This window comes from Phocoena sinus, chromosome 17 (assembly GCF_008692025.1).
Source record: "Phocoena sinus isolate mPhoSin1 chromosome 17, mPhoSin1.pri, whole genome shotgun sequence".
Taxonomy (NCBI): Eukaryota; Metazoa; Chordata; class Mammalia; order Artiodactyla; family Phocoenidae; genus Phocoena; species Phocoena sinus.
Window position 1 is genome coordinate 69,497,992 of NC_045779.1, and position 25,760 is coordinate 69,523,751.

General features: G+C 41.5%; 1 protein-coding gene across 1 annotated transcript in view; it reads right to left on the bottom strand.

Moving 5' to 3' along the window:
- ADCY8 (adenylate cyclase 8) overlaps window positions 1-25,760 on the bottom strand; it is a 220,710-nt gene that overhangs the window by 67,920 nt on the left and 127,030 nt on the right. Inside the window, exons 8-9 of the mRNA XM_032610032.1 lie at window positions 23,843-24,040; window positions 9,820-9,920 (exon numbers count right to left, since the gene is read on the bottom strand). Coding sequence (XP_032465923.1) covers window positions 9,820-9,920; window positions 23,843-24,040 — 299 coding nt within the window. The remainder of the gene's footprint in view (window positions 1-9,819; window positions 9,921-23,842; window positions 24,041-25,760) is intronic.

Sequence of the window (25,760 nt, forward strand, 5' to 3'; positions counted from 1 at the left end):
ATGCGTAGTAAGTAGATCTATTGATATCCAGGGCCTCTTTCTTTCCTCTCTATCTGCCCTCTCTTGCTTGCTCCCTCTCTCTTTTTCCCTCTCCCTCCTACCTCTTCCCTCCCTCCATCCCTCAGTCATTACCATGCATGCAGACTTAGATACACTGTTCTATAATTACAAAAGGTATTGTCTGGCCTTTCCTCAGTTTCCCCTTCTGGGAGAGGAACAGCTGCACGCATGTGGAAATTAAAGGAAAGCGCTAGGCAAGCACTATCTTTCTTTGCCGGGGTCCATTAATTTTTGCTTTGGGGGCTGGGAATTAGCTGTGGTCATATGAGCAGAGATCGCCTCGTCTGCTACAAAGTCCATGACGGAGGAAACGCAAGTGAAAGTCACCTACCACCTGTTCAGTCGCAGAGAATCAATCAGAAACAAAGTGAGTTGGAGGGGAAATGAGCTCACAGTAAAGAAAGCTTGGGCTGTGTCTGGGGCCCACAGGCTGCTCAGTTCCCGCTACATGTGGGCTGTGTGATCAGAGCTCAGCTTTGACGTTGTCTTCACTAACAGTTTTTTCTCTTCACTGAGCAAGTGAGGTTGGGGTGCTGGCTGGTATTTTAGCTCCTGGCTTCAGCTTGTACCCCACAGTCAGAGGGACTCCATCAAGCCAGCTGCTAGGCGAGGTTCCAGATCTCTTCCCCCGAACCCAGGAAGTGGGCATCAAGGTGGCTCATCTTCCTTGGTCACCCCTTCTGGGAAGGGGGCTGGGACCCTTTCTCAAGTTCAGATCCTCAGGTCCATCCTGGGTTCCTCCTCCTGTCTCATCCCCCACACCTGGTCAGTCCTGGGAACTGTCAACCCTCCATCCTAAATACCGAGCCAATTCGTCCTCTCTGGTTCACTCCACTGGCCACTATCTTGTCCCTATTATTTGTTGCCTGGAGTTTTCCAATCCCCTCCCAGATGGTCTTCCCAGGTCCAGACCTGATCCCCTCCTATCATCATCCAGTGAGACCCTTCTAAACACAAGTCCAATCATGTCACTTCTTGGATTAAAAGGCTTCAATGAAGTCTTCTCTGCCAGCCAGTCACAAATCCTCCACAAGGCTTACAAACCCCTCACCTCCAAAACACCCAGTTTCCAGCCCTTCCCACTCCCCTCCTTCTCAGTCCCCTCGCATAACCGGGAGAGTCCTTCAGGACGCGGCTGAGGTGTCAGTGTCACCTCCCCTGGGAAGGCTGCCCTGATCCCTCCACCTCACCGCACTCCTACACAGCCCATGCCACCCTTTCCCCATCCTCAGTGGTAGCACTATATTATAGCTGTTCAACTCATTTCTTTCCCCCAAGTAGGCTGTAAGCTGTATGATGCCAGGGACTGTGACTGTGTGGCCCCAGGGTCCAGCACAGACAGGCACATAGCAAGTGCTCACAGGATGTTTGTTGGGAATGTCAACGCCCTGTGCTCCCGGAGTCCAGAGGGAAGCGTGCACCAGATATGACCACATCCTCACCCTCACTGGCAGGAGTGAAGCGGGGAGTCAAGGAAGTTTCGGTAGATCTGGCAAAAGACCCTACAAACGCCCACAGCTTACCACCCTGAGACCATCCTTTTTCCCAGGACCCTAGTCCGCACATGGCTCTTGGGTGGTCAGGAAACCCATTCTCCTGTGGCATACCCTGGTACCCTGTCCTGATTTATTCATTGCCATAGCATTTACAAATCTACATGCATAGCATATACATATCTACATGCATACCATAGACATACCTACATATGTATCTACATACATAGCATATAAGTAGCTACATTTATAGCATATATATACATCTAGACACATGCATATATTTTAATTATTTCTTTGTCTCCTTCCACTAGATTATAAGGCTCAGAAGGGAAGGGTTTTTTTTTTGTTCTTGTTGTTTTTGTTTTGTTTTGTCTTTGTCTTGTTTTTTGTATTTTTTGTTCAGTGACATAACCCCAGCATCTAGAACAGATCTAGCTCACAATAGGCAAGGTTTCCCCAGTCCCATTTGGAAGAGGTACCTGGTCCTTCCTTCTCTCTCTCATTTAAAACTTAAAAAAAAAAAACTGTAAAATGAACCATAAATACAGAAAACCACATAAGTATCGCTTAATTAGTTATTTTAAAGTGTCTGCCTTAATAAAGGTCACTCAGTTCACGAAACAGAACTTCGTGGGGCATTCTGAAGGTCCATCCACGTCCCCTGTTCCAGGCATAATCCTCTCTCCCATCCCATTAACCACTTTCCATTTCTTTATAGTTTTATCATCCTTTTTAGACACTACAGTTTAGTCTTGCCCATTTTTTGCTAAGTTTGATTTGTCTTCTAAGTCTTTAGAAAAAATCTACAGGTTCTCTCTTTATCTCATTCCTCACAATTTATTTATTGAAGAGTATGTGCCCTTGACCTGTAGTCTTTCCCACTGTCTGGATTTTACATTTTTTTCTTTTAATTTATTTTATTGAAGTATAGTTGATTTACAATGTTGTGTTAATTTCTGCTGTACAGCAAAGTAATTCAGTTATATATATATATATATATATATATATATATATATATATATATATACTTTTTCATATTCTTTTCCATTTTGGTTTATAACAGGGTATTGAATATAGTTCCCTTATATAGTAGGACCTTGTTGTTTATCCTGGATCCTGCTTTTGTATACTCATTCAATATCTTCTGTCCCCTGTGATTCTTGCAAATTGGGAACTGGATTCCTGGTCACACAGGTTTGGCCCCTTTGATAAGACTACAGACTTGTGTTCTTCCATCAGGAGATACATCTGTCTTTCCTTTTTGTGCTGTTAACTCCTAGATCCATTAATTCATTGAGAGTTGGAAAATGGTGATATTTTAATTCTATAATTTCTTTAAATTGTATTAGCTTGAGTAATTTTATGATGTTTCCACTCACCTGATCTTGCAGTTCATGCAGGAAAGACAGAAAAAAAAATTGTTTCTTTCCTTTTTTTCACTAGTTTGCAATACAACAGATCAGTTCCCTATCATCCACCAAAGGTTATCAACCCTTAAAAATGTCATTATAAACTCATAAAGTTTAAAATATTTGCTGGTTTTTGATCAACTGTTTTAACAATGATCCACACTGGGGCTAAAATTATTCCATCTTTGGACAGTGGAAGCTTCTTCAATGCAGTTTCTGAGTCCTTTAGAGGTAACTAAGAAGCATGATGGCTTCTTCGCATTCTAGTAGGACAAGAGGTTCCAGGCCTATCTTGCACATTTCCTGTCCCAGCCGCAGAATCAAACATACCTCCAAAATTAAAAAAACAAAAAAAACAACTGTGATATGTTACTTCCAGACCACAATCTGGTCCCTAGTTATGCTCACGTATACTGCGTTGGAAATTCTTTCTAGGATTTCCCATATTTATATCTCCAATCCAGGATACCATCTTCCTTCTAGTTCTCATGTCTTCTTAAGCTCTTCTTGCTGTGAAAGTTTCTCAGACTTCCTTTGTCTTACTTTATTTTTTAACATCTTTATTGGAGTATAATTGTTTTACAATGGTGTGTTTGTTTCTGCTGTATAACAAAGTGAATCAGCTATACATATATATATATATCCCCATATCTTCTCCCTCTTGCATCTCCCTCCCACCCTCCCTAACCCACCCCTCTAGGTGGACACAAAGCACCGAGCTGATCTCCCTGTGCTATGCGGCTTCCCACTAGCTATCTATTTTACATTTGGTCGTGTATATGTGTCCATGCCACTCTCTCACTTTGTCCCAGCTTACCCTTCCCCCTCCCCGTGTCCTCAAGTCCATTCTCTATGTCTGTGTCTTTATTCCTGTCCTGCCCCTAGGTTCTTCAGAACCATTTTTTTTTTTTAGATTCCATATATATGTGTTAGCATAGGGTATTTGTTTTTCTCTTTCTGACTTCCTTTGTTTTAAATGACCTTGGCCGTTTTGAGGGGTATTGGTTAGATATGTTGTAGACTGTCTTTCAATTGGGATGTGTCTGATGTTTCCTCGTGATTAGGTTATGGGTTTTGGGGAGGAAGACCACAGAGCTCATGGCATTCTCATCACAGCTCATCAACATGACATCACTGTTGACGTGAACCATTATCAGCTGGCTGAGGTAGTGTGTACCGGGATTCTCCATATACCCCGCCATCCACGCTGTGGAAGTCACTTTCAGCATAGCCATACTTGAGGAGAGGGGCTTAAGTTCCACCTCACTGAGCACAGAGTATCTACATAAATTACTTGGATTTTTCCCCATGGGAAATTTGTCTGTTCTTCACCTTTTATTTATTCATTCAACCATTTATTTACATCAGCCTATGGATATTTATTTTATATTTTGGGTTATAATCCAATACTATTTTATTTATTTTCTTGCTCAAGTTGTTCCAGCTCTGCTTCTAGGGAGCTTTCCCTGTGTCCCTTTGACATACTTCCATGTGTGTGTATGTTTTAATATTTCCTGCTTTTCTGGCCCTAAATGATGTTCCAGGCTCCTCTTGTATATTTACTAGCCCAGACTTGGAATCAGCCAGCTCTCCAAGGAGCCCTGGTTCCTTGTATTGGATATGGATATTAGAAATCAAGATCAGGGTTGTGCTCATTGCTTGATGTGGTGTTACTACTGAGGCATCGTTGCTCCTGGGCGTCCTCTGCTGACAGAGCAAGGACACACATATGTGTATTCTAATCTGTATCGATAAACGTATCTGTGCTTATACAGACAGCCTATATCTAACTATAACTACAGTGAGCTAAACAAATTCATACTAATGTCTCCAACTCTAATCCTTTATCATATGGATCATTCTAGCGTTTTCTCCTTGCTTATCTGTACCTTCTCCGTCAACAGTGAGAAACTTGACTCCCACAGTCTTCCATCCATTTACTTAACTGTTCAATTATAGCGCACATATACCGTGGTTCAGGTTGTTCACACATAGCTCCATGAGAAACACCTTTATCAGCTAACGCACAGCGCTACTGCCCAGTTCTTTCTGCGTTTAGTCCTCAAGAGTCCATGCATCTCCAAAGCTGCTTAGGAACCACCTTTTCTCCCCACCCCCTTTGGTGAGGTTGTTTCACACTTTTAATACAGTTATGTTCTTTTATCGCAGTCTGATTTCATCATGGGTTTCCCTGAACTCGTAAACAATTTTAAAACATTTGTATACACTAAGGTTTTCATTCTTTGTGCTGTAAAGTTCTATGGGATTTTACAAATGCATAGTATCATGTATACACCATTACAGTGTCATCCTGAATAGTTTCACCACCCTAAAAACATCTCCTGGGCTTCGTCTATGCAATGATACTTTTCCTCCCCACTCCCCAAATAATATCCTCCTTCCCTTTGCATGCTCTCTGATTTTAACTGAGCATTTCATATGATTCCATCTTGTTTCCTTTCTTAGCATATCAGTTTTATTTGTTTTAAAATTTTTTTAGTGTTTGCCCTAGAGTTTACAATACGCTTTTGAAATCAATCTAGGTCTACCTTCAAATTATACTGTAGCACTTCATGTGTAATGGGGGTACCTGAAAACAAAGCATCCCCAATTCCTCCCTCACATGCCTTATTGACGCTGCTGTCATTCATTTCACTCATCCATATGTATAACCACTAAATACATCATTGTTGTTACTTTAAACAGTTATCTTTTAGATCAATTAAGAATATGAAAAAACTATTTTATTTAACTTCATTATTCCTTCTCTGATACTCTTCCTTTCTCTGCGTAGAGCAAGTTTCTGATCTACATCATTTTCCTTCTGTTTGAAGAACTATTTTTTTTTAAACATTTCTTGCAGGGAAGATCATCTGGAAATGCCATTTTTATTTGTCTGATAAAGTCTTCATTTTTCTTTTGCTTTTGACTTCTAGGTTGGTGGCTCCAGCTCCGTTCTCTTCTTGCTTGCACAGTTTCTGATGAGAAGCACCGTGTAATTCTTCCTCTTCCTCTATAGGTAAGTAGTAACCCCCTCCCCACACAGCCCTGCACTGTGTCTTCCGTTAAGACTTTGTCTTTGGTTTTCTGCAATTTGAATATGACATACTTAAGTGTGTTATTTATTTGTTTGGTTATTTATTTATTGTATTTATCCTGCCTAGTGTTCCCTGAGGTTCCTGGATCTGTGGTTTGGTGTCTGTCATTAATTTTAGAAAGTCTTCAGCCATTATTACTTCAAAGATGTTTTCTGCTCAGCTCTCCTTTTATCTCCTGCTGGTATTCCAATTACGCGTTAAGTTACACCTTTTGGAATTGTCCCAGAGTTCTTGAATGCTGTGATTTTTAATTTTTTTTAATTTCATTTTTCTCTTTGCATTTCAATTTGGGAAGTTTCTATTGACCTATATGCAAACTCACTGATTCTTTCCTTGGCGTTGTTGAATCTACTGATGTGCCCATCAAAGGCATTCGTTATTTCTATTATGGTGTTTTTGAGTTCTAGCATTTCTTTTTGACTTTTCCTTTGAGTTTCCAACTATTGGGTTGGAATATATTGCCCATCTTTTCTTGCGTGGTGTCTACTTTTCCCGTTGGGATGCTTGATATGGTGATAATAGTTATTTCAAATTCTCTTTCTGATAATTTCAACAGCTGTGTCATAACTTGAGTCTAGTTCTGATGATTGCTTTGTCTCTTCTTCCCTTTTGACACGACTTGTAATTTTCTGTTGAAACCTGGTTATATTGTATCAGGTAATAGAAACTGAGGTGAATACACCTATACTGTGAGGACTTATAAATATATTAATCTGGCTAGAGGTTGGGCTATGCTTGGTGTTTGCAGTACCTGTATGTACCAGTGACTCCAGATTCTTCTTGTTTCCTTGTGTTTGAACCGAACTCCCCTAAATACTGAGAAAGAATCTGGGCCTTGCAATTCTTTCAGCCACAGCCCGCAAATAATATACTGGATTGTTGGTGTGGGGAGCAGGTGTGGGTCATGGGGCTTTGTCAATTCTTTAAATCTCCTTTTCGACTTTAAAATATTCTTCCTTTCCACCTTCTATTTCTCTTAAGGCATTATGTGCTATGTTCATGTGCTCTATGTTCCCTCGTATTAAGTCTTCATTTCTGAAATGTATCTTTTATTTTTATTTCCTTTTTGAACACTCTTCCCAAATCGCTAAGTTTTTTCTAATTCTGATTTAGGCTGTCATTTGATGTCTTAAGTCACATTAAGGGTTTCAGTTCTTTTTGAAATAGTAGGTTAATATTTTGTTATATGTTGTAGGCATGTCTTTTTGGAGTGCTTTCATTGCCTATCAGGATATTAATCTACTTTTAATTCTTGTTTTTCTTATAATAGCTTATTATGGGATTGTCATCAATACATTTTGTTGCTAATTTTTGTGTAAAATTAACTTGGTTGAACATTTATAAAGAGGTGTTGTTTGGGATAGTTTATTTAGTTGTTTTCACATAGTATTCAAAACAGGATGGCTAGATTCCCTTTCCACTTTTACTTGGACCCTCCCTTCTTCATTATAACCTTATTGTGAGTAATTTTTTTTTTTTTTTTTGTGGTATGCGGGCCTCTCACTGTTGTGGCCTCTCCCGTTGCGGAGCACAGGCTCCGGATGCGCAGGCTCAGTGGCCATGGCTCACAGGCCCAGCCGCTCCGCGGCATGTGGGATCTTCCCGGACCGGGGCACGAACCCGCGTCCCCTGCATCAGCAGGCGGACTCTCAACCACTGCGCCACCAGGGAAGCCCTAGTTGTGAGTTATTTTGATCCTATTCATACAGTTCCTTCCAGGGCCCTATCCTGGGAGGGAGATTTGACTGGTCAGTTTTGGGAGTTCATAATGTCTGACAATTCTAGCTCTTTGGACCTTAACTGCAGACCTTTGCGCTCACCTGACGTTGGATTGGGCAAACCCCCTCCCACTTTCAACTGCTTTTGCAATTTGGCCCATGGCTTCCCAGTGAGTATCTGTTGGCGATACTGGGGCTCTTTTCTTCCCAGATATGACAGATGCCTACTTGTTTCTTTCCAATTCCTCCCACATGGATGTTGATATCACACCCCATCTTGGGGCTCTTGGGAGATTGTCATTCCCATTTTTAAATTTATGGGTTTACCACATCACCTATTTTTGTTGTAAATATGGTCCTTGAGGTTTTTGGTTTTACGCAGTTGCTCAGATATGTGGGAATTCTGAGAAATTCAGAAATGGACTACTTCTACCACCATCTTCCCTGAATCCCTTTTCCCCTTACACCCCTGCCAATCTGGAAAAGGTCAAGCATTGCCATTCCCTGACTGTTAGTTAACCTGCACGTCTTTCCTTCACAGAATCATGTTACAACCTTCCTCAAAAACCTTCAGGGTCTCCTTCCTGCTCCCAGATTCAATTCTAAATTCCTTACCAGAGCATGTGGACGCTGCCCTCCTGCAGGTTATCTCCCTTTTCAGCCATGGCACCCACCACATCCTTGCACAAATGCTTGACCCTTAAGTCTTCCGTTTACTCACCGTGCTACAAACACGAGGTCGTTCACATTTCTGTGCTTTTGCCTGCACTGTTTCCTAAGCTGGGGACACTCTTCCACTCTTTCTCCCTCATCCTACTCAGCTCAAAGCATCACCCCTTGTGCCAACTTTCTTTAAACCACCTAGGCAGAATGAATCACTGATTTTGGCACAAAGCAGTTAAGTAATTAAAAGCACAGACTGTCTCTGTGTTCAAATCCCAGCTCAGCCACGATATAGATGAGGATTAGAATGCTGCCTTACTTATTGGTTATTTTTGAGGCTTTATTGAGACAATCTGTGCAAAGGATTTAGCACTTTCCTGGCATATAATAAATGCTCAGTAACTGGAAGCCATTATTAACGTCTCTCTCTCTCCCACTAAATTATATCTTAGAAGATGCAGACTTCCTCTGGAAAAACTATACCATCCTCAAGGGCTAGCAAGTTGCTTTGCCTGTATTAGACATTTAACTAATATTTGTTGATGTGATTTTTAACCACACGAAAGGGGGAAATTCCTGGTTAGTTTAGGGAGAAGGGAACTTATCCGAGAAAAGAGGCAAGGGTTACCTTACAGTGCAGGAGAGAGGAAAAAACATGGTCGTTGGACTAATCCAGAACCAGATTTAAATGCTGGCTCCGGCACCTATAACCTGTATAGTAAAAGTCTGTGTCTAATAGAGTCTTAGGAGTCCAGGCTGTGGAGCTAGACTTCCTGATTTTGACTCCAGGCTGTAACATGTTTCAGCTGTGAGACCTTGGGCAACTTATTTCATTACTCTGGGCCTCAGTTCTCTCCTCTTTCAAGTGAGGATACTGACAGTACCTACCTCATAGGGTTGCCATGAGAATTAGGTGTGCCACTGTGTATAAAGGGTTTGGATCAGGGACTGGCCACATATCTTTGCTTGTAGTATTATTAGAGTGCCAAGTTTGCTGACCCTGGAAGCTATGATCCTGTATCTATGAACAACAAAGAGGTAATTAACAATGGGACAAGTTAATGGGGACGGAGGGACTTATACTTACTTTCTGCATTCATGGGAGCAATGTCAAATAAAAGGGAGGCCTACGTCGATTTTGGCGGTTGTTTTTATTAAGATTGGGAAAAAGCTCTTGTCTTGGTAGAGTAATGAGATCACTATGCAGCATAAGACAACCAGAACAGACTCTGATACTGTCAAATATTTTGCTATGAATCCTGGATCCCGTTATCGTAAATTCTGATCCCTTGAAAAGGTCAGCGGCTAGCTCCAGGTGAGGGCCCATCAGCTCACAAAGACATTTCATCTGATAACTTAGTCCCTTCATATTTACCTTGAAGAAGGAAACAAACTTTGTATTGCCGTGATAAATAGAAGAACGATAAACGCACAGACCAAGTTTGATTTGAATACTTCGTCTCTCATTTGAGAATACTGTAACGAAAAAAAAAAAAGGAGAATGAATTACTTTACAGCAGAGTTGGGCACTTGGAAGAGTGAAGTTTTACTAGTGTTTGGAGTTGGGGATAAACATCAAGAAGAGACAAGGCATTTAAATGTATATATTTTTAAAATTAAGAGGCATCCGTATCTTAATAAAACCTTCACGGAGCACTGTCTCCATCCCTCCCACCAACCTTCCAGTGAGAGCCCAGGGGTGAATACGATTCCTTTCACAGTAAAGGGGAACGTCAGAGGGACTTTGCATAAACTTATAAACCAGTTCTCCTCCTTCCTCCCAAATAACATCATTTTAACAAAACAGAAGAGCACACGTCCATATACACAGCAAATCAGATTCACATTGACATTCTTCACGAGTAAACGTTAAGTCATTTAAGGATCTTGCTCTTGTGGACACGGGGGAATTTTTGACCAGAGAGTCTGCCTCTCTTTTCATAAAAACTACTGAAAAAATAAATTCATGGAATCTTAGAACAGAAAACAGCCAAAGAAATCTCCAGCAAGGGCAGCTGTTCCATTTTGCACAAGAGAAAGCCAAACTGATCGACCAATGTGCTTGATTGCCCTTCTGCTGTCTGCTCGAGGTGGCCCCGGGGAATGGTGCTAACTTTGTTTTGATTATCCAGAGAACTCAGTAATTTCGTTGTCCAGCCTTAGAAGCTTCTGGAAGGTCAGCACTGAATGTGCGTATACTTGCCTTAGTCCTGCCTAGTTTCCTGAACCATCTTCTAGTCACTGAGGAATAATTCAATTCCTTCAGAAGAAGAAAGGATTTTTAAAGCTGAAAAAGATCTTAAAATTAACCTAAACCAAGTCTTTCTTTTTACTTTAATGCCAGAGAGGTCTAGTAACTTGCCATAGATCACACAGCACAGAGCATTTTGGGGGGTGAGAACAGAAAGCTAAGCATGGCTTTGGAACTATATGATCCCCGATTTGAATTTCACGGTTATTTTATAAAGGAAGCCAGTAAACAGAGCTATCCCAGCATCTCCGGGTCTATGTCCCTAATACCAAGAGAAGGCTTTGGTCAGGTCAGTGAAACAAAATTAGTCCAACTTGTTGATATGGGAGTCATAGTCAACGGTTACATGATTGTTATTCTCTTGCCTACTTCTTGGCGTGGTCTGGGTTTTAGACTGAACTCACTGGTCGATGTCACGGCTGTGATTTGGACAGTGGCAATGGCAGGTAGCTGGTGAGATCCACGGGGTAAGCACAATTCTGCTCAGAAGCTGCACATTCATTGCTATCATAGGGCAATGCTTTCTCTACTCCCTGGTGTGGAGGCCTCTGCCTGTTTGCCGACAACCTGCTCCATATCTAGAGGGGAACAAGCCCCTGAACAATCACTGTAGCCATCTTCACTCCTGAGAAAGCTACGGAAAATCCATGTTACTGATAGTTTTCAAAGAGCACTACCTAAGAACAGGGCACCATCAGAGAGACCCACACATACCAGCTTGAAGATAAATGAAGGAGCCACAAAGCAGTTAATTCAAAGAAAGATAAATGTCTGAATTCCTTCTAACAACCGATTGCACAAGATCTAATTATTCTTTGTTGGCTGTCTGCTTTCAAACCAGCTTGGTTATTTAGATTTAATAATGAGATTTTTTTTCTTTTTTTTTTTTTTCCGATACGCGGACCTCTCACTGCTGTGGCCTCTCCCGTTGTGGAGCACAGACTCTGGACGCGCAGGCTCAGCGGCCATGGCTCACGGGCCCAGCCGCTCCGCAGCATGTGGGATCTTCCCGGACCGGGGCACGAACCCGCGTCCCCTGCATCGGCAGGTGGACTGTCAACCACTGCGCCACCAGGGAAGCCCAATAATGAGATTTTAAGAACAACAATAATAATTTTTCAAGTACCGAATCTCTCTCTTGCTCCTTTTTATCATCTTCATCTTTATCATCCTCATCACTTCCATCATCACAGCATCTTGGAGTCATGATGGACCGTTGCCTATCCTTTCCGTAATATCCCTGAGGGCTACTCAAATGCCTGCTGATTATCATCAGATGTGACCTCTTCTGCTTTGTTGGTGGCAGTGGGATTCTCTTCTCCGAGCTGGGGCAGGGCATCCTAGGGTTTCAAACACCCTCAACTTGAATACTCCTAGTGCCTCAGAGCTCATTCCTTTGCAAAAGGATTCCTTCCCATTTTGGGCTCATTCTCACTGTGGGGAGGTTTTTTCCTATCGATCCCAAGCCTGAGTCCTGACTCCTTTCCTGAATGTTTTAACTGATGACTTTAAAAAAAATGTCACATCATCATCATTTGTCCAGACTGAAGCTGCATCTGGTTTCATGTTGTTCATTTCCTTCAGAAGTCAAGATGGTTGGTGACAAAGTATCTGCTGTACCTCCAGATCTTCCACTCTGTCGGTGTTTCACTGTGAGCAAAGCCAATTCCTTCTAACCTCACTTTTCTTAACTATCAAACGGGGGAATGAATACAATTCACAGGTCTTGCAGTGCTCTTCCATTTTTACTGTATTTTATTATGCTAGAATTTAACAATAAATTCTCTTATTTTCAGGTTTGAACTCCAGTGCCTAGCACAGTCACAGAAAGGAATATTTGTGAAGATGAAACCAATCAAATATAAAATACTGGGTTTCATAATGGAGTGTGCTTTGGAAATGTAAGGAGACAGAACTATGGAAAGAACGTTCCTAACTGGCTCAGGATGAGACTGGGTGATAATTCACTTCACTTCCTCTTGACTTAGGAAGATCCGATCACTCTGGTCCACAGCTGTATTAAGTTACACGTATTCTCCTTCCTGCCATAGGCAGACTCTTTATCTGGTCTCTGTTCTATCCTCACTTGGTACCACATATTCTTTTCTACCTTAGTGGTGAGCATGGACTAATCTAGAGCTAGACTACCCGGATGTGAATACCAGCTTCAACACTTACTAGCTATGTACCTTGGACAAATTTACTAGGTTTTCTGTGCCACAGTTGCCTCATCCAGAAAAAGGGGATAATAATAAAAACTATCTCGTATGGGTTGCTGGGAGGATGAAATGAGTTAATATATGCAAAGTGCTTAAAGCAACGCTTACAGCACATGGTAACCTTACATAAGGTTTACTATAATCAATTAATTATACATATTTTATTGCTATACTTGTTACCTTTTTGAAGCCTGCTTTTCAACCACAGTGTTGCTTTCTAGAATGCTGTCTTCTATTTCTCTGTACAAAATTATACCTTGTACTCAGTAGGGTCCCCCAAAGCGTTGCTGACTGATTGGTCCATCAAGTCAGAAAAGATTCTTCAAAGGGGAATTATAATCTCGTATGCAGTCTTTTGTTTTAGGAAAAGACTTTGCCCTTATTCCTTCCCTTTCTTCCTTAAAGATCCTCCATCAATGAGTGGAATTCTCCCTTCTCCAGGGACCTTTAGGAAAGCTGTCCTTGGAAATGACCACTGGGCCCTTATAATTCATTGAGTCCTTGGTCTGTAAGAGGACTTGGCAACTGTATATGTTACAAATGAGGAACGTGAGAATCAGATAGGGGAAATTGCTGATCAAAGTCAATTAGGTGGCTGGTGGCAAAGTTCAGACGATAAGCCACATCTCCTGGCTCCCAGATCAGTGTCTTTGGGCAGGAAATGCCTGAAGACAGTAACTGAGCCAACTATAAATGGGATTAATGCCAATTAAAAAGACCGTGCCACTTGGAACAAATTACAAATGCTTCCTTTGAGAGCTTAGATTAGAATTTTGATTATAGTCAGCCCTCTGTATCCAGGGGTTCCACATCAGATTCCACCAACCACAAATCAAAAATATTCGTGAAAAAAAACTCCAGAAAGTTCCCCAAACTTGAACTTGCCACTCACCGGCAACTATCTGCATAGTACCTACACTGCATTTGCAACTATTAACATAGCATTTATATTGTACTAGGTATTACAAGTAAATTAGAGATCATCTGAAGTATAGGAGAGGATGTGTGTAGATTATATGCAAATACTATGTCATTGTATATAAGGGATTTGAGTGTCTGTGTGCAGATTAGAATAACTGAGTAACTCAAGTAGGACCTCACAGATTGTAAGGACGGAATCCAGAGCGTGCAAGGCCTCATTGTCTGCACTGATTGCTGTAACTTTGCTATTTTCAAGGTAAAATCATCTTCACGAGGTGCATGGTCATGTGTCTTGTTGTATTTCAGTGATGTGGTTTACAGTACAAAGAAAGAAAATGGGTTAAAAATTTGAGTCTATGTAAATCTTCGTTAGAATGAAGGTGAAACATGATCTGGGCAAAGAATGGACCTCATAAACAGCCCATGAATTCGTTTGATAAATTGGCACTGCTGCATTTTCATGCCTAATGAACGGCTCCTCGGCACAAAGCAATGCAATGCAAAGGACCCTTTCCTTAAGGCCTAGAGGAGTGAACAAATAACAGGGAAGAAAAGAAAAGATACGGTGGATTTTACTAAATGCAACAGAATAAGAGGGACCCTGTCTTCGAATAATTAAAAAATTGTTTTTAAAATGAATACTCCTACTTGATTTGATCAGGTTGAGACTTGGGTTCCCTGCTAAGGAAGGGGAACGGGAAGGACTTGTGTTCCATTTTGTTCATGTCTGTGGATGTCGGCCCCGCACGCTCTTGAAAGGCATATTCATAAATGAACTCAGAGCCAGGAGGGTCTGTGGGTTCCTAGATCTGTCAAAAGGAAGCCTGGAACCCCAAGTGTGATCACACAAGGTAAAGCCCATTCTAGATTGTTCATCCCCAGAGGTGTGACCAGGGAAGCTAGCTTGCAGAGGTGATGAACAGAGCTTCTAATTTGCTATGTTTCTTTGCCTGAGACATGCCCGGAAAACCTTCCTAGGTGGGTTGGAGGGAAATCACCCCGCTCCGCTAGATCCTCCTGTTCGACTATGAGCTAGAAGGTACTGACTAAATTCTTACATCCCTACCAGATGTAGAGGATGCTTCTAACCATAGCAATAATCTAGTTAATTGTCCAAACTACAATGATTCTGGTCTTTGTTTCAAGTGTGTATGTGGATTGAAAAATTTTATAGGTGGAATGGATTTTATTTGTCACCTTGGTCCAGCTCTTAGTAATGCTGATTTCACTCAGTAAAACCTCTCAGAAGTGAGCCATTAACTCCTGCCTGAGTGTGATGGGGGAAATCAGCCCCTCACTAGAGAGCCCATTCCACCTTTGGATAAATCTAATTTAGAAAATGACAATTTTCTAGCACACCTCTCATTAATATAAATTAATATGTTTGTTAAAGAAGAATCTCAGCTGGGACAATCTGCTCATTTTGCATGAGTGAACGAAGGAATGTAACGTCTGTTCTGTTGAATTCATGCATTATGGAGGATGGCACTGGCTAGAGCTCCCTTAAATGAGACCATTTGGGTGAAAAGCAATTGCAATAAAAAAGCTAGGAACTAATTTTCAATAATTTCATATTTTGAAATAGAATATATTCCCTATCCTGGTGTCTAGCGTCTAACCAAATCATTTTCAAGAACAATTCTACGAGTGACAGGTGTATCTGAGGAATGTCTCACTGGTATATGTCTTCCCAAGTAACTTGACCTTTGAACAAAGTACATTTCCTCATATTTAGTAAACTCACAAAGTCATGCTAGCATGTATTTAAGATGGACAGCTTCAGAAGAATGAGGCTGGAAGGATGCCATCCCAGAGATGACAGAAGACTCAATGATAATATGTTACATAAATATTTTTGATAATGACAATATATGGTCTTCCTTGGTAGGGGGATGGATTGTCATAGGAGACTTCCCAAGCAGAACTTCATAAAGTTTCCAACCCACCATTCTCCCAGCTCACCCTCCTCCAAATCTCCCATCCTTGGGAGAAAAGGCTCTTCCTTTCTTGACTGGCCCAGTCCCCCAACAGTGAGAGTGATAACTCTTCCTTTATTCCTTGCCTAGAAGCCCCTGGTTATAGGTGATGGTGACATCCACACATGAAACACTAGGATTACTTTAAGGACTGAGCTGATGACCTTTAGGTTGAAATCATCATAATTCTATCATCCTACACTACATTATTAGAGGTGAAATTGGTACTCCTGACTCTGAAAATGCTGGCTTTGTGGGACTGGAGCTAGCTAATTGGTCTGATAAAAAAGATACAAGTGAAATGGCCCTTGATATCATTTGACTACCTAGAGGGTGTAGAAATAGCAGGAATTTTACAAGGTAATATCAAGAATGTAAAGGAGTCTCACTTAGCTACTGTCTGAATAGGGATGGATTTTTTTTTTTCCCCAAGTCTCTTTGAAATCTGTCCTTCTTACCTGAAGGAGGTAGCCTAAGTATTCTTATTATTCTGAGCCTTATTAGAGAAGTAAAACTCAGGAGTAACCTGAGGCTACAACAGAATAATTCCTTCAAAAGAATTTTTAAAAATAAGATCATGAAAATGATCAGGAAGTGTCTAATTCAGATAAATGAGACAGAACACCAAAGACCACTTGGTTCAGTGTTCCATGTTCCTCTCCTCTGCATCTAAATAAGAAGTGGTGTGTTTCAACAAATTCTGAATGTCTCCGAAAATAGACAAAAGCATTTTTCTCATTACTTAATTCCAGAATCCAACATCTTAATCCATCAGATTATTTATTCATTTGCCTAGCCTTCTTTGCTTTGCTGAAATTCCTCCTTAATTATTTTAGTCTACTCACTGTAACTCCAATAGGAGTTTATGGGAAGAAGAAACATTTCCAAGTCTGTGATATATTTTTCCTGAAATCTCTTAAGCCTCCACTTAGCTTTGATTTTCTTTATTAAAGATAGAGAAAACTGAGTGAAATTCTGAACAGAGATAAGAACCACTCGTACTCAGCCAAAGGATTATCTCAAGGTTTCCTTGTGTGACAAATCCTTGTTTTTATGTGGCTACCAATGGAACAAAAGTAATATTAAATGAATGTTTTGAAAATTGTCAGCACCGAACTTGGTTCATAGCAAGGATTATCAATGGCCTATAGGTGTGTACTTGCTTAGGACACACCTTTAGGTACTTATATAAATCTGTATTTATGAAAGTCACGACCCTGGTACCCTGGGATACAAACACGTTAACACTGCTCTCCCCCCCCCACCCTTTTTAACGAAGTAGTTTCTCTAAAGAAGCTCTAGAAGTGAAAGATTTATTTTAAGTGAGGGTGTAGCCTCACCCCAGAATTGGATTGGCACAGAATTCATCAGGAGGAAAGGGAAAACAATAACTATTGCATTTATTCAAACACCTATTATATGAGTATTATGTCATCTAATTTTCAGAACAATCCAATGAGGGGCAGGTAGTATGATCACTGTCATCTCCCTGAGATCAAACACCTTGTCCTGCAACACCCAGCCAGTATCTAGCAGGAATTGGGTTCAAGTCATGTCTAGTCAGTAATCAAGTACATGTTCTTCCCTCTGTCTTTTAGCAAAGACCAAACACTTGTGAAATAAATGAAGCTTTTTCATGTGTGCCGGGGTGTCCATCTGAGTGATGGAAAGCTACCAACTTGTCAGTATCCAGTAATGATCGGTAAATTAATCCATTGCACCCACATCTATTTCCAAAGTGGGATTTGAACCAAGGTCTCTTTGACCCCCGAGCCTGACCTCCTGGGAGCATTGGGAGGCTTATGGAGACATTCCTTCTAGGCCTGTCTGAGGCCATGTTGGCCTTGAGTATGGACTCGGTAACTTCTGATGTGACCTGGTCTCTGAAGGCATGAAGCAAGTGACTAGCCCAAGTCCTAATGTGCCGCCAAGGACAGAGAAAGGTGGCTGACAACTCAGGACAACGGAATCCCAGAAGGGTCTTCTCAAAATGTAGGTCCCCTTGCAAAATCAGAATCTTGGGGGCAGAGTGATGGGCAGTCACCTGCATTTTAAACAAGAGCCCCAGGTGATCCTCAAGTTTGAAAACTATTATCCTAGGACAAAGAGGCTTTTTATTGCTAAATTTGTAATATTGACAAAGGAGGCCTGATTTCTCAAAGAAAAAAAATTCAGAATTTAACAGAAAGATATCAGCATTGAAAGAAGGAAGGAAATCTAGTCATCATTGATATGGTTTGATTTTAACACTTATCCCACTAGAATACCCACATCAAAACATAAATTTTCAATTAATTTTGAAGCTTTTACTAAACATCTTAATCTTTAGTCAAGATGAGGAAGTTGCCTCATTCTGAGATGGTCACGCTGTTTTTGTAACACTAAGCTGAGTGAGGTCACTCCAAATAAGTGTTTTCATGTTATTAAGCTCTCTTAAGGCACTGAAAGTTTTGGGTTGGTTTCTCTGGCCTGGAAACATTAATAAATAATTATAACTAATTCCCTTCCCCATACTAAGCTTCATTCAGAGTCTCGTCCTAGAAGAGAAATATGGGCCAGAGCCTGAGAAATATCACCTTCTTGTTAAGTGTTCTGGGCTTAAGTTCTTCACTATATAAAGAATACACGCAAATCAATAAGACAGAGGTGAGCAGCACGATAAAAGATGGCAATTAAGACAAAAGTTTAAGTTACACAGTTAAGATAAATGGACAGATTGCACAATTAAGACAAGTGTGCAAATCACAAAAGGAGAAATATAAAGACCAAAACATAAAAGACATACAGAAAGACATTCAACCGCAATAATATATTTTTTTTAAATGGCAGGGAGATGCCGCTTGTATCTTATCAAGTTGGCAAGTTTTAAAAAGTATAGGCATAATTTTTGAGCATGATTTCAGAATGCACGTCAAGTATTTTAAAATGTGCATCTCATACCCACTCTTACGATTTTATCCTGAGAAAATAATTAAACATGGATGTATGATTTAACTATGACAATGGTCATTGCAACACAATTTATAATTTATAATAGTGAGAAACGGAGAGAAAAAAAGCCCCAAATGGTTGAAACATGCACTGGATTAGTATGCAGTTACAAAAATTATTTTGTAACTAAACATTTAATAATGTGGGGGAAAGCCCAAGCAAAAATGCTTAACACTATGTTACAAGGCATGATGTACAAAATGGTCCTGTTTTAATAGAAAAATTGCATAGATAAGTATAAAGAATCATACTCATGAAAGACTCATGACAGATGCCAAAATGTTAACGATGGTTATCCAGGGTTGTAAGATGACAAGAGATGTCATTTTCTTCTTGCTGTATATGCTTGGTATAAGCTTTTGCTAGTGAAAATGAATTAATTTTTTTTAGGGAGAAAAAGAATTATATATAATAAAAGAAAAAATTCCAATATGATTGATAGTATTTGACAGACTGGTCATGTTTCCTACATCTCTTTACCATAGTTCTAATCTTTGTTTGCCCCTGAGATCTGTCAGCTCCCTTAGGAAATTTTAGCTGGTAACTAAAGAAGGGTGGAGGAGTCTTCTGTGAAATCTGGGAGGAACTGGAGGGGACATTTGAGGACGGGATTAGGGCCCCTCCCCCATCCTGGGGTCTTCCCAGAGACCTCATGGGGTTGCAGGGAAGTGAAGATGTTGAGAACCACTAATTCTAACCTGGCCAAGGTCTAAGCTTTGGGTCACATGACTTGTCACCCACGTGATTTTTGAGTGAACGGAGGTGCTGTTTATAATTACACTCAGAAAATGGATGTAAACCAGGCAAACTAGCACATGTGTTCATCATGACCCTAGGGAATTCACAGCCTCGTAGCACTGACTGCTGAAAGCTATTAGGAGCTGTCCAACTATCTTATTTCACACATGCGAAAACCCTGGAACACAGAAGGAAAGTGTGCTGCTCAAACTCGGCTGAGACAAATGAGGCACGAGCACCCTTTCCTGAAGCTTAACTCTAAGGATTCCTCTGTGTGTATGTGTGTGAACCGGCATGAACTGACACGGCAGGGAGTGAGCGGACCTGACAATCGTCTCTCCCGAAACTCCACTGCCAAGAGTCAGATCAAAATGCTCATTGCAGCTCTATTTACAATAGCCAGGACATGGAAGCAACCTAAGTGTCCATCATCGGATGAATGGATAAAGAAGATGTGGCACATATATACAATGGAATATCACTCAGCCATAAGAAGAAACGAAATTGAGTTATTTGTAGTGAGGTGGATGGACCTAGAGTCTGTCACACAGAGTGAAGTAAGTCAGAAAGAGAAAAACAAATACCGTATGCTAACACATATACATGGAATCTAAGGGAAAAAAAAAAAAGGTCATGAAGAACCTAGGGGTAAGATGGGAATAAAGACACAGACCTACTAGAGCATGGACTTGAGGATGTGGGGAGGGGGAAGGGTAAGCTGTGACAAAGTGAGAGAGTGGCATGGACATATATACACTACCACACGTAAAACAGATAGCTAGTGGGAAGCAGCCGCATAGCACAGGGAGACCAGCTCAGTGCTTTGTGACCACCTAAAGGGATGGGATAGGGAGGGTGGGAGGGAGGGAGACACAAGAGGGAAGAGATATGGGAACATATGTATATGTATAACTGATTCACTTTGTTATAAAGCAGAAACTAACACACAATTGTAAAGCAATTATACTCCAATAAAGATGTTAAAACAAACAAACAAACAAACAAAAACCCAACCCATGTCTTTTGGTTCTTAGAATTCACAAAAAAATATCCTGAGACCAGCTGCGAGGTAATCTCCTCAAGGATTCTCCTTAACCTGAGTCTTCATTCATTCAACCAGTATTTATGCAACACCAGGAGACATATAAGAGTCCCATTTCTCATAACACTTGCTAGATATGCTAATTTTTATAAACTAATGTAATCAGGAAGTGTCTGGATGACATTTCAAAAGAGTTTTTTTGTGTTCTCCAATTCACGAATAAAGGTGGAGTGGAGAACGGTTTCCCTTGTTCCTATATCTGTATGTTGTTCAAACAGAATTTCTTTTCTGTTTGAAAAGAAATTTTCAAAAATTTCTTCCCTACAGAATTTCCAAGGTAAAATCATTCTTTCCATTTTTCCTTTCAGAAAACATACTTTTATGGTCCAAACTTCTCCCAAGAAGCAGGGTAGGGCAGTGGGAAGAGAAAAGACTGGAGTCACAAATACTGTAAATATTTCAACAAATGTAAGATGCACAATTTCTACCCCACCTTTTAACATCTCTGAAATCAGAAAGTATCTTAACTAGCAAAGGAGTCTTGAGACATGAGTACTTCCAGGGAGGTTTGTGATTGCTTCTGCTGGGCACCAGGGGGCAATATGAATCCAGAACCATTTTAAATTCTCTGCCGGACTTTTTTTTTTTTTTTTTTTAAGATAACATTCAGTGTGTGAACTCAGGGATTTCATTTTGGATTCAACTTCTTGGAGAGTTCTTTTTTTTTTTTTTTTTTTTTAAATCTAACCGATACCCAGATAGAGGCATGTGAATTTCCTCACTGACTCTGTCTGCTGGGTGGGTTTTTTTCTGTTTATTTTTACCTTGAGGGTGTAAGCACAGCTCATTGGGTGGTTTTTCTTAGTGCTGCATAGAAAAATCAAGCACCTCACAGTTGATGGTACTTCAGAGTCTATGAAATAGGCATCCAGGTTCTGAGAGCTATGACCTCTCCTTAACCTCTAGGAGGCTCAGTTTTCTCTTCTGGAAGCAAGATAGTACTGTTTCCCTGAGGATGCAGTGGACCAATAGACAGAAACACCAGGCACAGAGTAGATTCACACTGATGCTGTTCTCTAACTCTGGAGTCCTATGGATTTGAAGACCCTGTTATTTTGTTAAGGTTTCTAGGACCCTTTCTTACTTGATCTCTCTCCCAAACCCCTGTCCTGTGCCTCCCACCTCATCCAAAGTTCAAGGAGAAGAGGATGAAGCTAGCATAGGATTGTCCTCTTCAGACAAGGGCCTGGGAGAGCAAGTCCCCAGGGCTCCTGGGAAGGGCAGTGTCGTGAACAGACAAGGGCACTGGCTTTGGGGTCACAGTGGGCTCAGATCGCAGCCCTTCTACTGACAGTTCGAGTTTGGGTAGGCTACCTAATCATTTCTCCATGTCGCCGTTTCAGCAAGTATAAAATGAGGCTCCTAATAACATCTACTTCATACTGTCACTGTTAGTCAATATGTGCAAGCCGCTTAGAATAGTGCCTGGTATTTGGTAAATACCCACTGACTATGACTTTTGATATATCCCCTGCTCAGCAGTAACGCAGCCCCTGGAGAGGGTCTCGGAGCAAGAGTCACGAGGGCCGTCTCTGTGACACGAGGGGAGTGACCATTAGCTGATGTGCCCACTTGCCTTCACTCCCGTAACCTACATGACGCAGAGCACACGCTAGGTGATGCAAAGCTGGACTAGTGGTCACATCCCTGCATGTCCATCCAGGATGCTGCCCTCTGCTTCTCCTAGAAGCTGGTCACAGAAATCAACCTCAGATACACTGTGCCTCCCCTAGATCCATCCCCCCTCCAACACCAGGTGCCTGCAGGTGCGGGCCAGACACTACTGAATAAAACACATTAGAAATTATCTCAAGTCTGCAAGGGTCAGGTCATTAGTGAAGCAAGTACCTCCTTAGCAAGAATGAATAAAAAGGGTTTTGTATAGCTCTGGACACAGGTATTTACACAGGCTCATTGATAAGATTCTTTGCAAGACCGCCCTGCTCTTCCTAGCTCCTTCTATGTAGCAAGCAGGAAAGAAAATGCATTTAATTTGGACGATAAGCCCTTAGTTATATTACTAACAAGAAAAGTCCACCTGCTATTTGAGGGGGACTGTTGAACAGGCAAAATGTTTCTTTTCCTTTTGTTTTGTTAGTACATAGACATGATACATTGCAAATGGTCAATCACAGGTGAAGATAGTACTTTGGAGTTTGCAACCTTCAGGGAGTTTATCAAAGAGATTCGCTGGGAATAACGCATGTGCACCGAAGTGTGAATTCTCCAAGCCTAGGAAAGTGGAATCTCCCAGGCAGCTGATTAGACTCACAAAAAATTGTTCGCTGGAGCTTTGCACAGTATAGAATCAAACTCCTGAAATTTGCTTGCAAATTCCCTGCTGTTCTTGCCGGAAGCTCCTGCAGATGCCAAGCACCTCCTGTGCTCAGTCAAAGAAGGTCTGTCAGCCTCCATCCGTGCAAAAGAGCAGCCCAGTTAAGCAGGGACAGCACCACCTCCCCACCACACTCCGCAGTTTGGAGCTGGGCTGGGAGAAGGGGCATGGAAAAAAGTCATCAGCAGTATGGTAATGCGGGCTACTTTTGAACAGTTGATCTGATCAACGCATTGCCTGGAGCCTTTCGTCATAACCTAAGAGGGAGGCACGTCCATCATCCTCATTGTACAGAGAGGACCTCATTGTGCTCACAGAATCCTTCAGTTACTGACGGTCACCTAGCAAGGAAGTGGCAGAGGTGGAATTCGAACCCAACTCTGAATCTACAACCCACCTACTGTGCCTTACATCAGGGGGTCTGAGCAGTGGACGACTGGGAAAATGGGAAAACAGGTGTCTCCAATCTAAGAGAGACAGTGTTTATCATTAATGCTTGCATTAGGTTATCAGGTGCCCTCACATATTATGTTACAAGTGTGGCAGATTCACCTACAATCAAAGGCAAGTGGGTGCTAATGACATTTGGGTTAATAATCTCAAAGTGGAAGGTACTCCTTTGTTCTTTCCGTCATCTTTTCCTTAAAAAGCAAAGCTGAGGTTCTCTTTATCTAACCAGCATCTCCTTACATGGCCTTCAGTCTACTCATGATTTTCAAAGAGAAAAAGAAAAGACAGTACCAAACCAACCAACCAAACAACAAACACACCAACCAAAACCACAGCCCCTGGGCTCTCTCCAGTCCCATGAATATTTATGACAATTTATTCCAGAGAAAGAGCCACTATGGAGACCCAGGTCTACCTTGTGCTCCAGGCTGGAGTCTTTAAACATCAGTGAGAATGGCTTGATATGCTCTCTTCTCAATTTATCGCCACTCCGCAAGTCGATGGTATGTTCTATTCTCTTGTTAATTTCCTCAGGCCCAGACTGGACATGCAAAGCTTGTGCAAGATGGTTTGGAAGTAGATTTATTGAATTTCTTGTTAGGGCAGCCAGAGTCTAGGGGGAAAGCACATGCAAACACAATAAACCTGCTAGTCCCCTTTGGATTAAAAAGAAATGCAATGTGTTCAGATTAGGTTGCATTGCAAACAGTAATAGCAATCCATGCAGTTGTATTCAGTGAAACCTACAGAAGTTGATAAGTTAGCATTTGGTTCAGAGAAACACAACCTGGCAAAAATAGCACATCAAGAGGGATATTACTCTTTCCTCTGCGTAGGTGCACTGAATTCCCTTGGTTCAGGTATTTGGAGAGTTGTCGGCTTGGACGTGTTAAAAGACCCTTTCTCTAACCAGGCACATCCCTGGCATGAGAGAAAGAAAACCAATACAAATAGCAGAAAGGAAAACAGATCTGAAAAGTCCATGGAAATGATCCTCTCCAACCAAGTAGACTCCACATTTCCATGTGGTCTTTCCTTTAATTGTGGTGGAGAGGCTTGGGGACCAATGGCTTGCATTTCCTTTTTTAGCATTCCCCATGAACAGCCAAATGAGCCAGGATCTGCTCCTTAAACTTGATAACGATTGTTAGATTTTTACACTAGACGAACGTTTTTTCCCCCACAGACCATTGTATATCTATATCTTCACATAGATATATGTGTTTAATTTCCTTTAGGCAAAAAAATGCAAAAGCAGTTTCAGCCTCTCACCATTTCACAGGTTAAACAGCAGGAGCTGGGGAAAGGCACAGCCCCCGTGGTTGGTCATTGGGTGTGGCCACATGGATGCAGAAACAGCTCTGGCTTATGAAGACACACCAGATTTGGCAGGGAGGACTCTGTCTCCTGGCAATTTAGCTGCAGGTGACAAGATCAACTGGCTGGATCTAGCCAAATGCAATGCTCACTCACAGCTCCAATTTAAGACAACTTCTTTATATCTTTATATGTCTTCTTTATGTCTTTATATGTCTTCTTTTAAGACAACCAAAAACATGGGAGTTGGAGCTGGAGAGATATAACGACAATGATGCTCATCTCCTCCCTCAAAAGATTTCCTTGGGGAGAGGTACAGGATGCTGTACATCTGTAAAGGGGAAGAGAAAACTCTACCTCTGTACACTCTCACTGCATCTTCATTCCTCTGCCAGCCTCTCACCTTGGCCACTGTTAGACCATAGGCTAGACTGAGATAAGATGGTGTAATCACCAAATGGCAGCCTGTGAGAGCTGACAGAACATCTTGGAGGTCCTTCTGCCTGAACCCTTCATGTACCTGTGAGCCTCAGAGAATCACGCTCACAAGCCATCAGCTTTTCTGCAGCCAGGTCAGATCCTCTGACCCCAGAGCCAGAGTCGGGGGCTTTGCTCTCATGGAGACTTCTAGCCCATTCCATAAGTATTCCTCCTATGGTACTGTTGGACTCTTTCTTTTAAGCTTCATGGAGATATTCAACGGAATCTAAATTCAAAGTCTAAAGAATTCTTGAGCAGGGCTTCATCACTGGTAGAATTTATGGAAACCTTCTTCTCCAGCCCCAGGATAAAGGATGGAGTTCCATGTGCCAACATGCAAAAGTAAAGTATATGCTCTTAGGGCACTGAAGTTAATTTCAGCCCTGAGTATGAAGGAGGCTACCGCAGAGAAGAAGATAGATGCTAGGGGGAGGTATGGCAGGATGAGAGGTGAGAAGAAGAGCTGGAGCAGAGAGGGAAACAGGGACCAACATTCCAGCAAACTGAACAGCAGGGTCCATGTAGGGCCAGAAGGC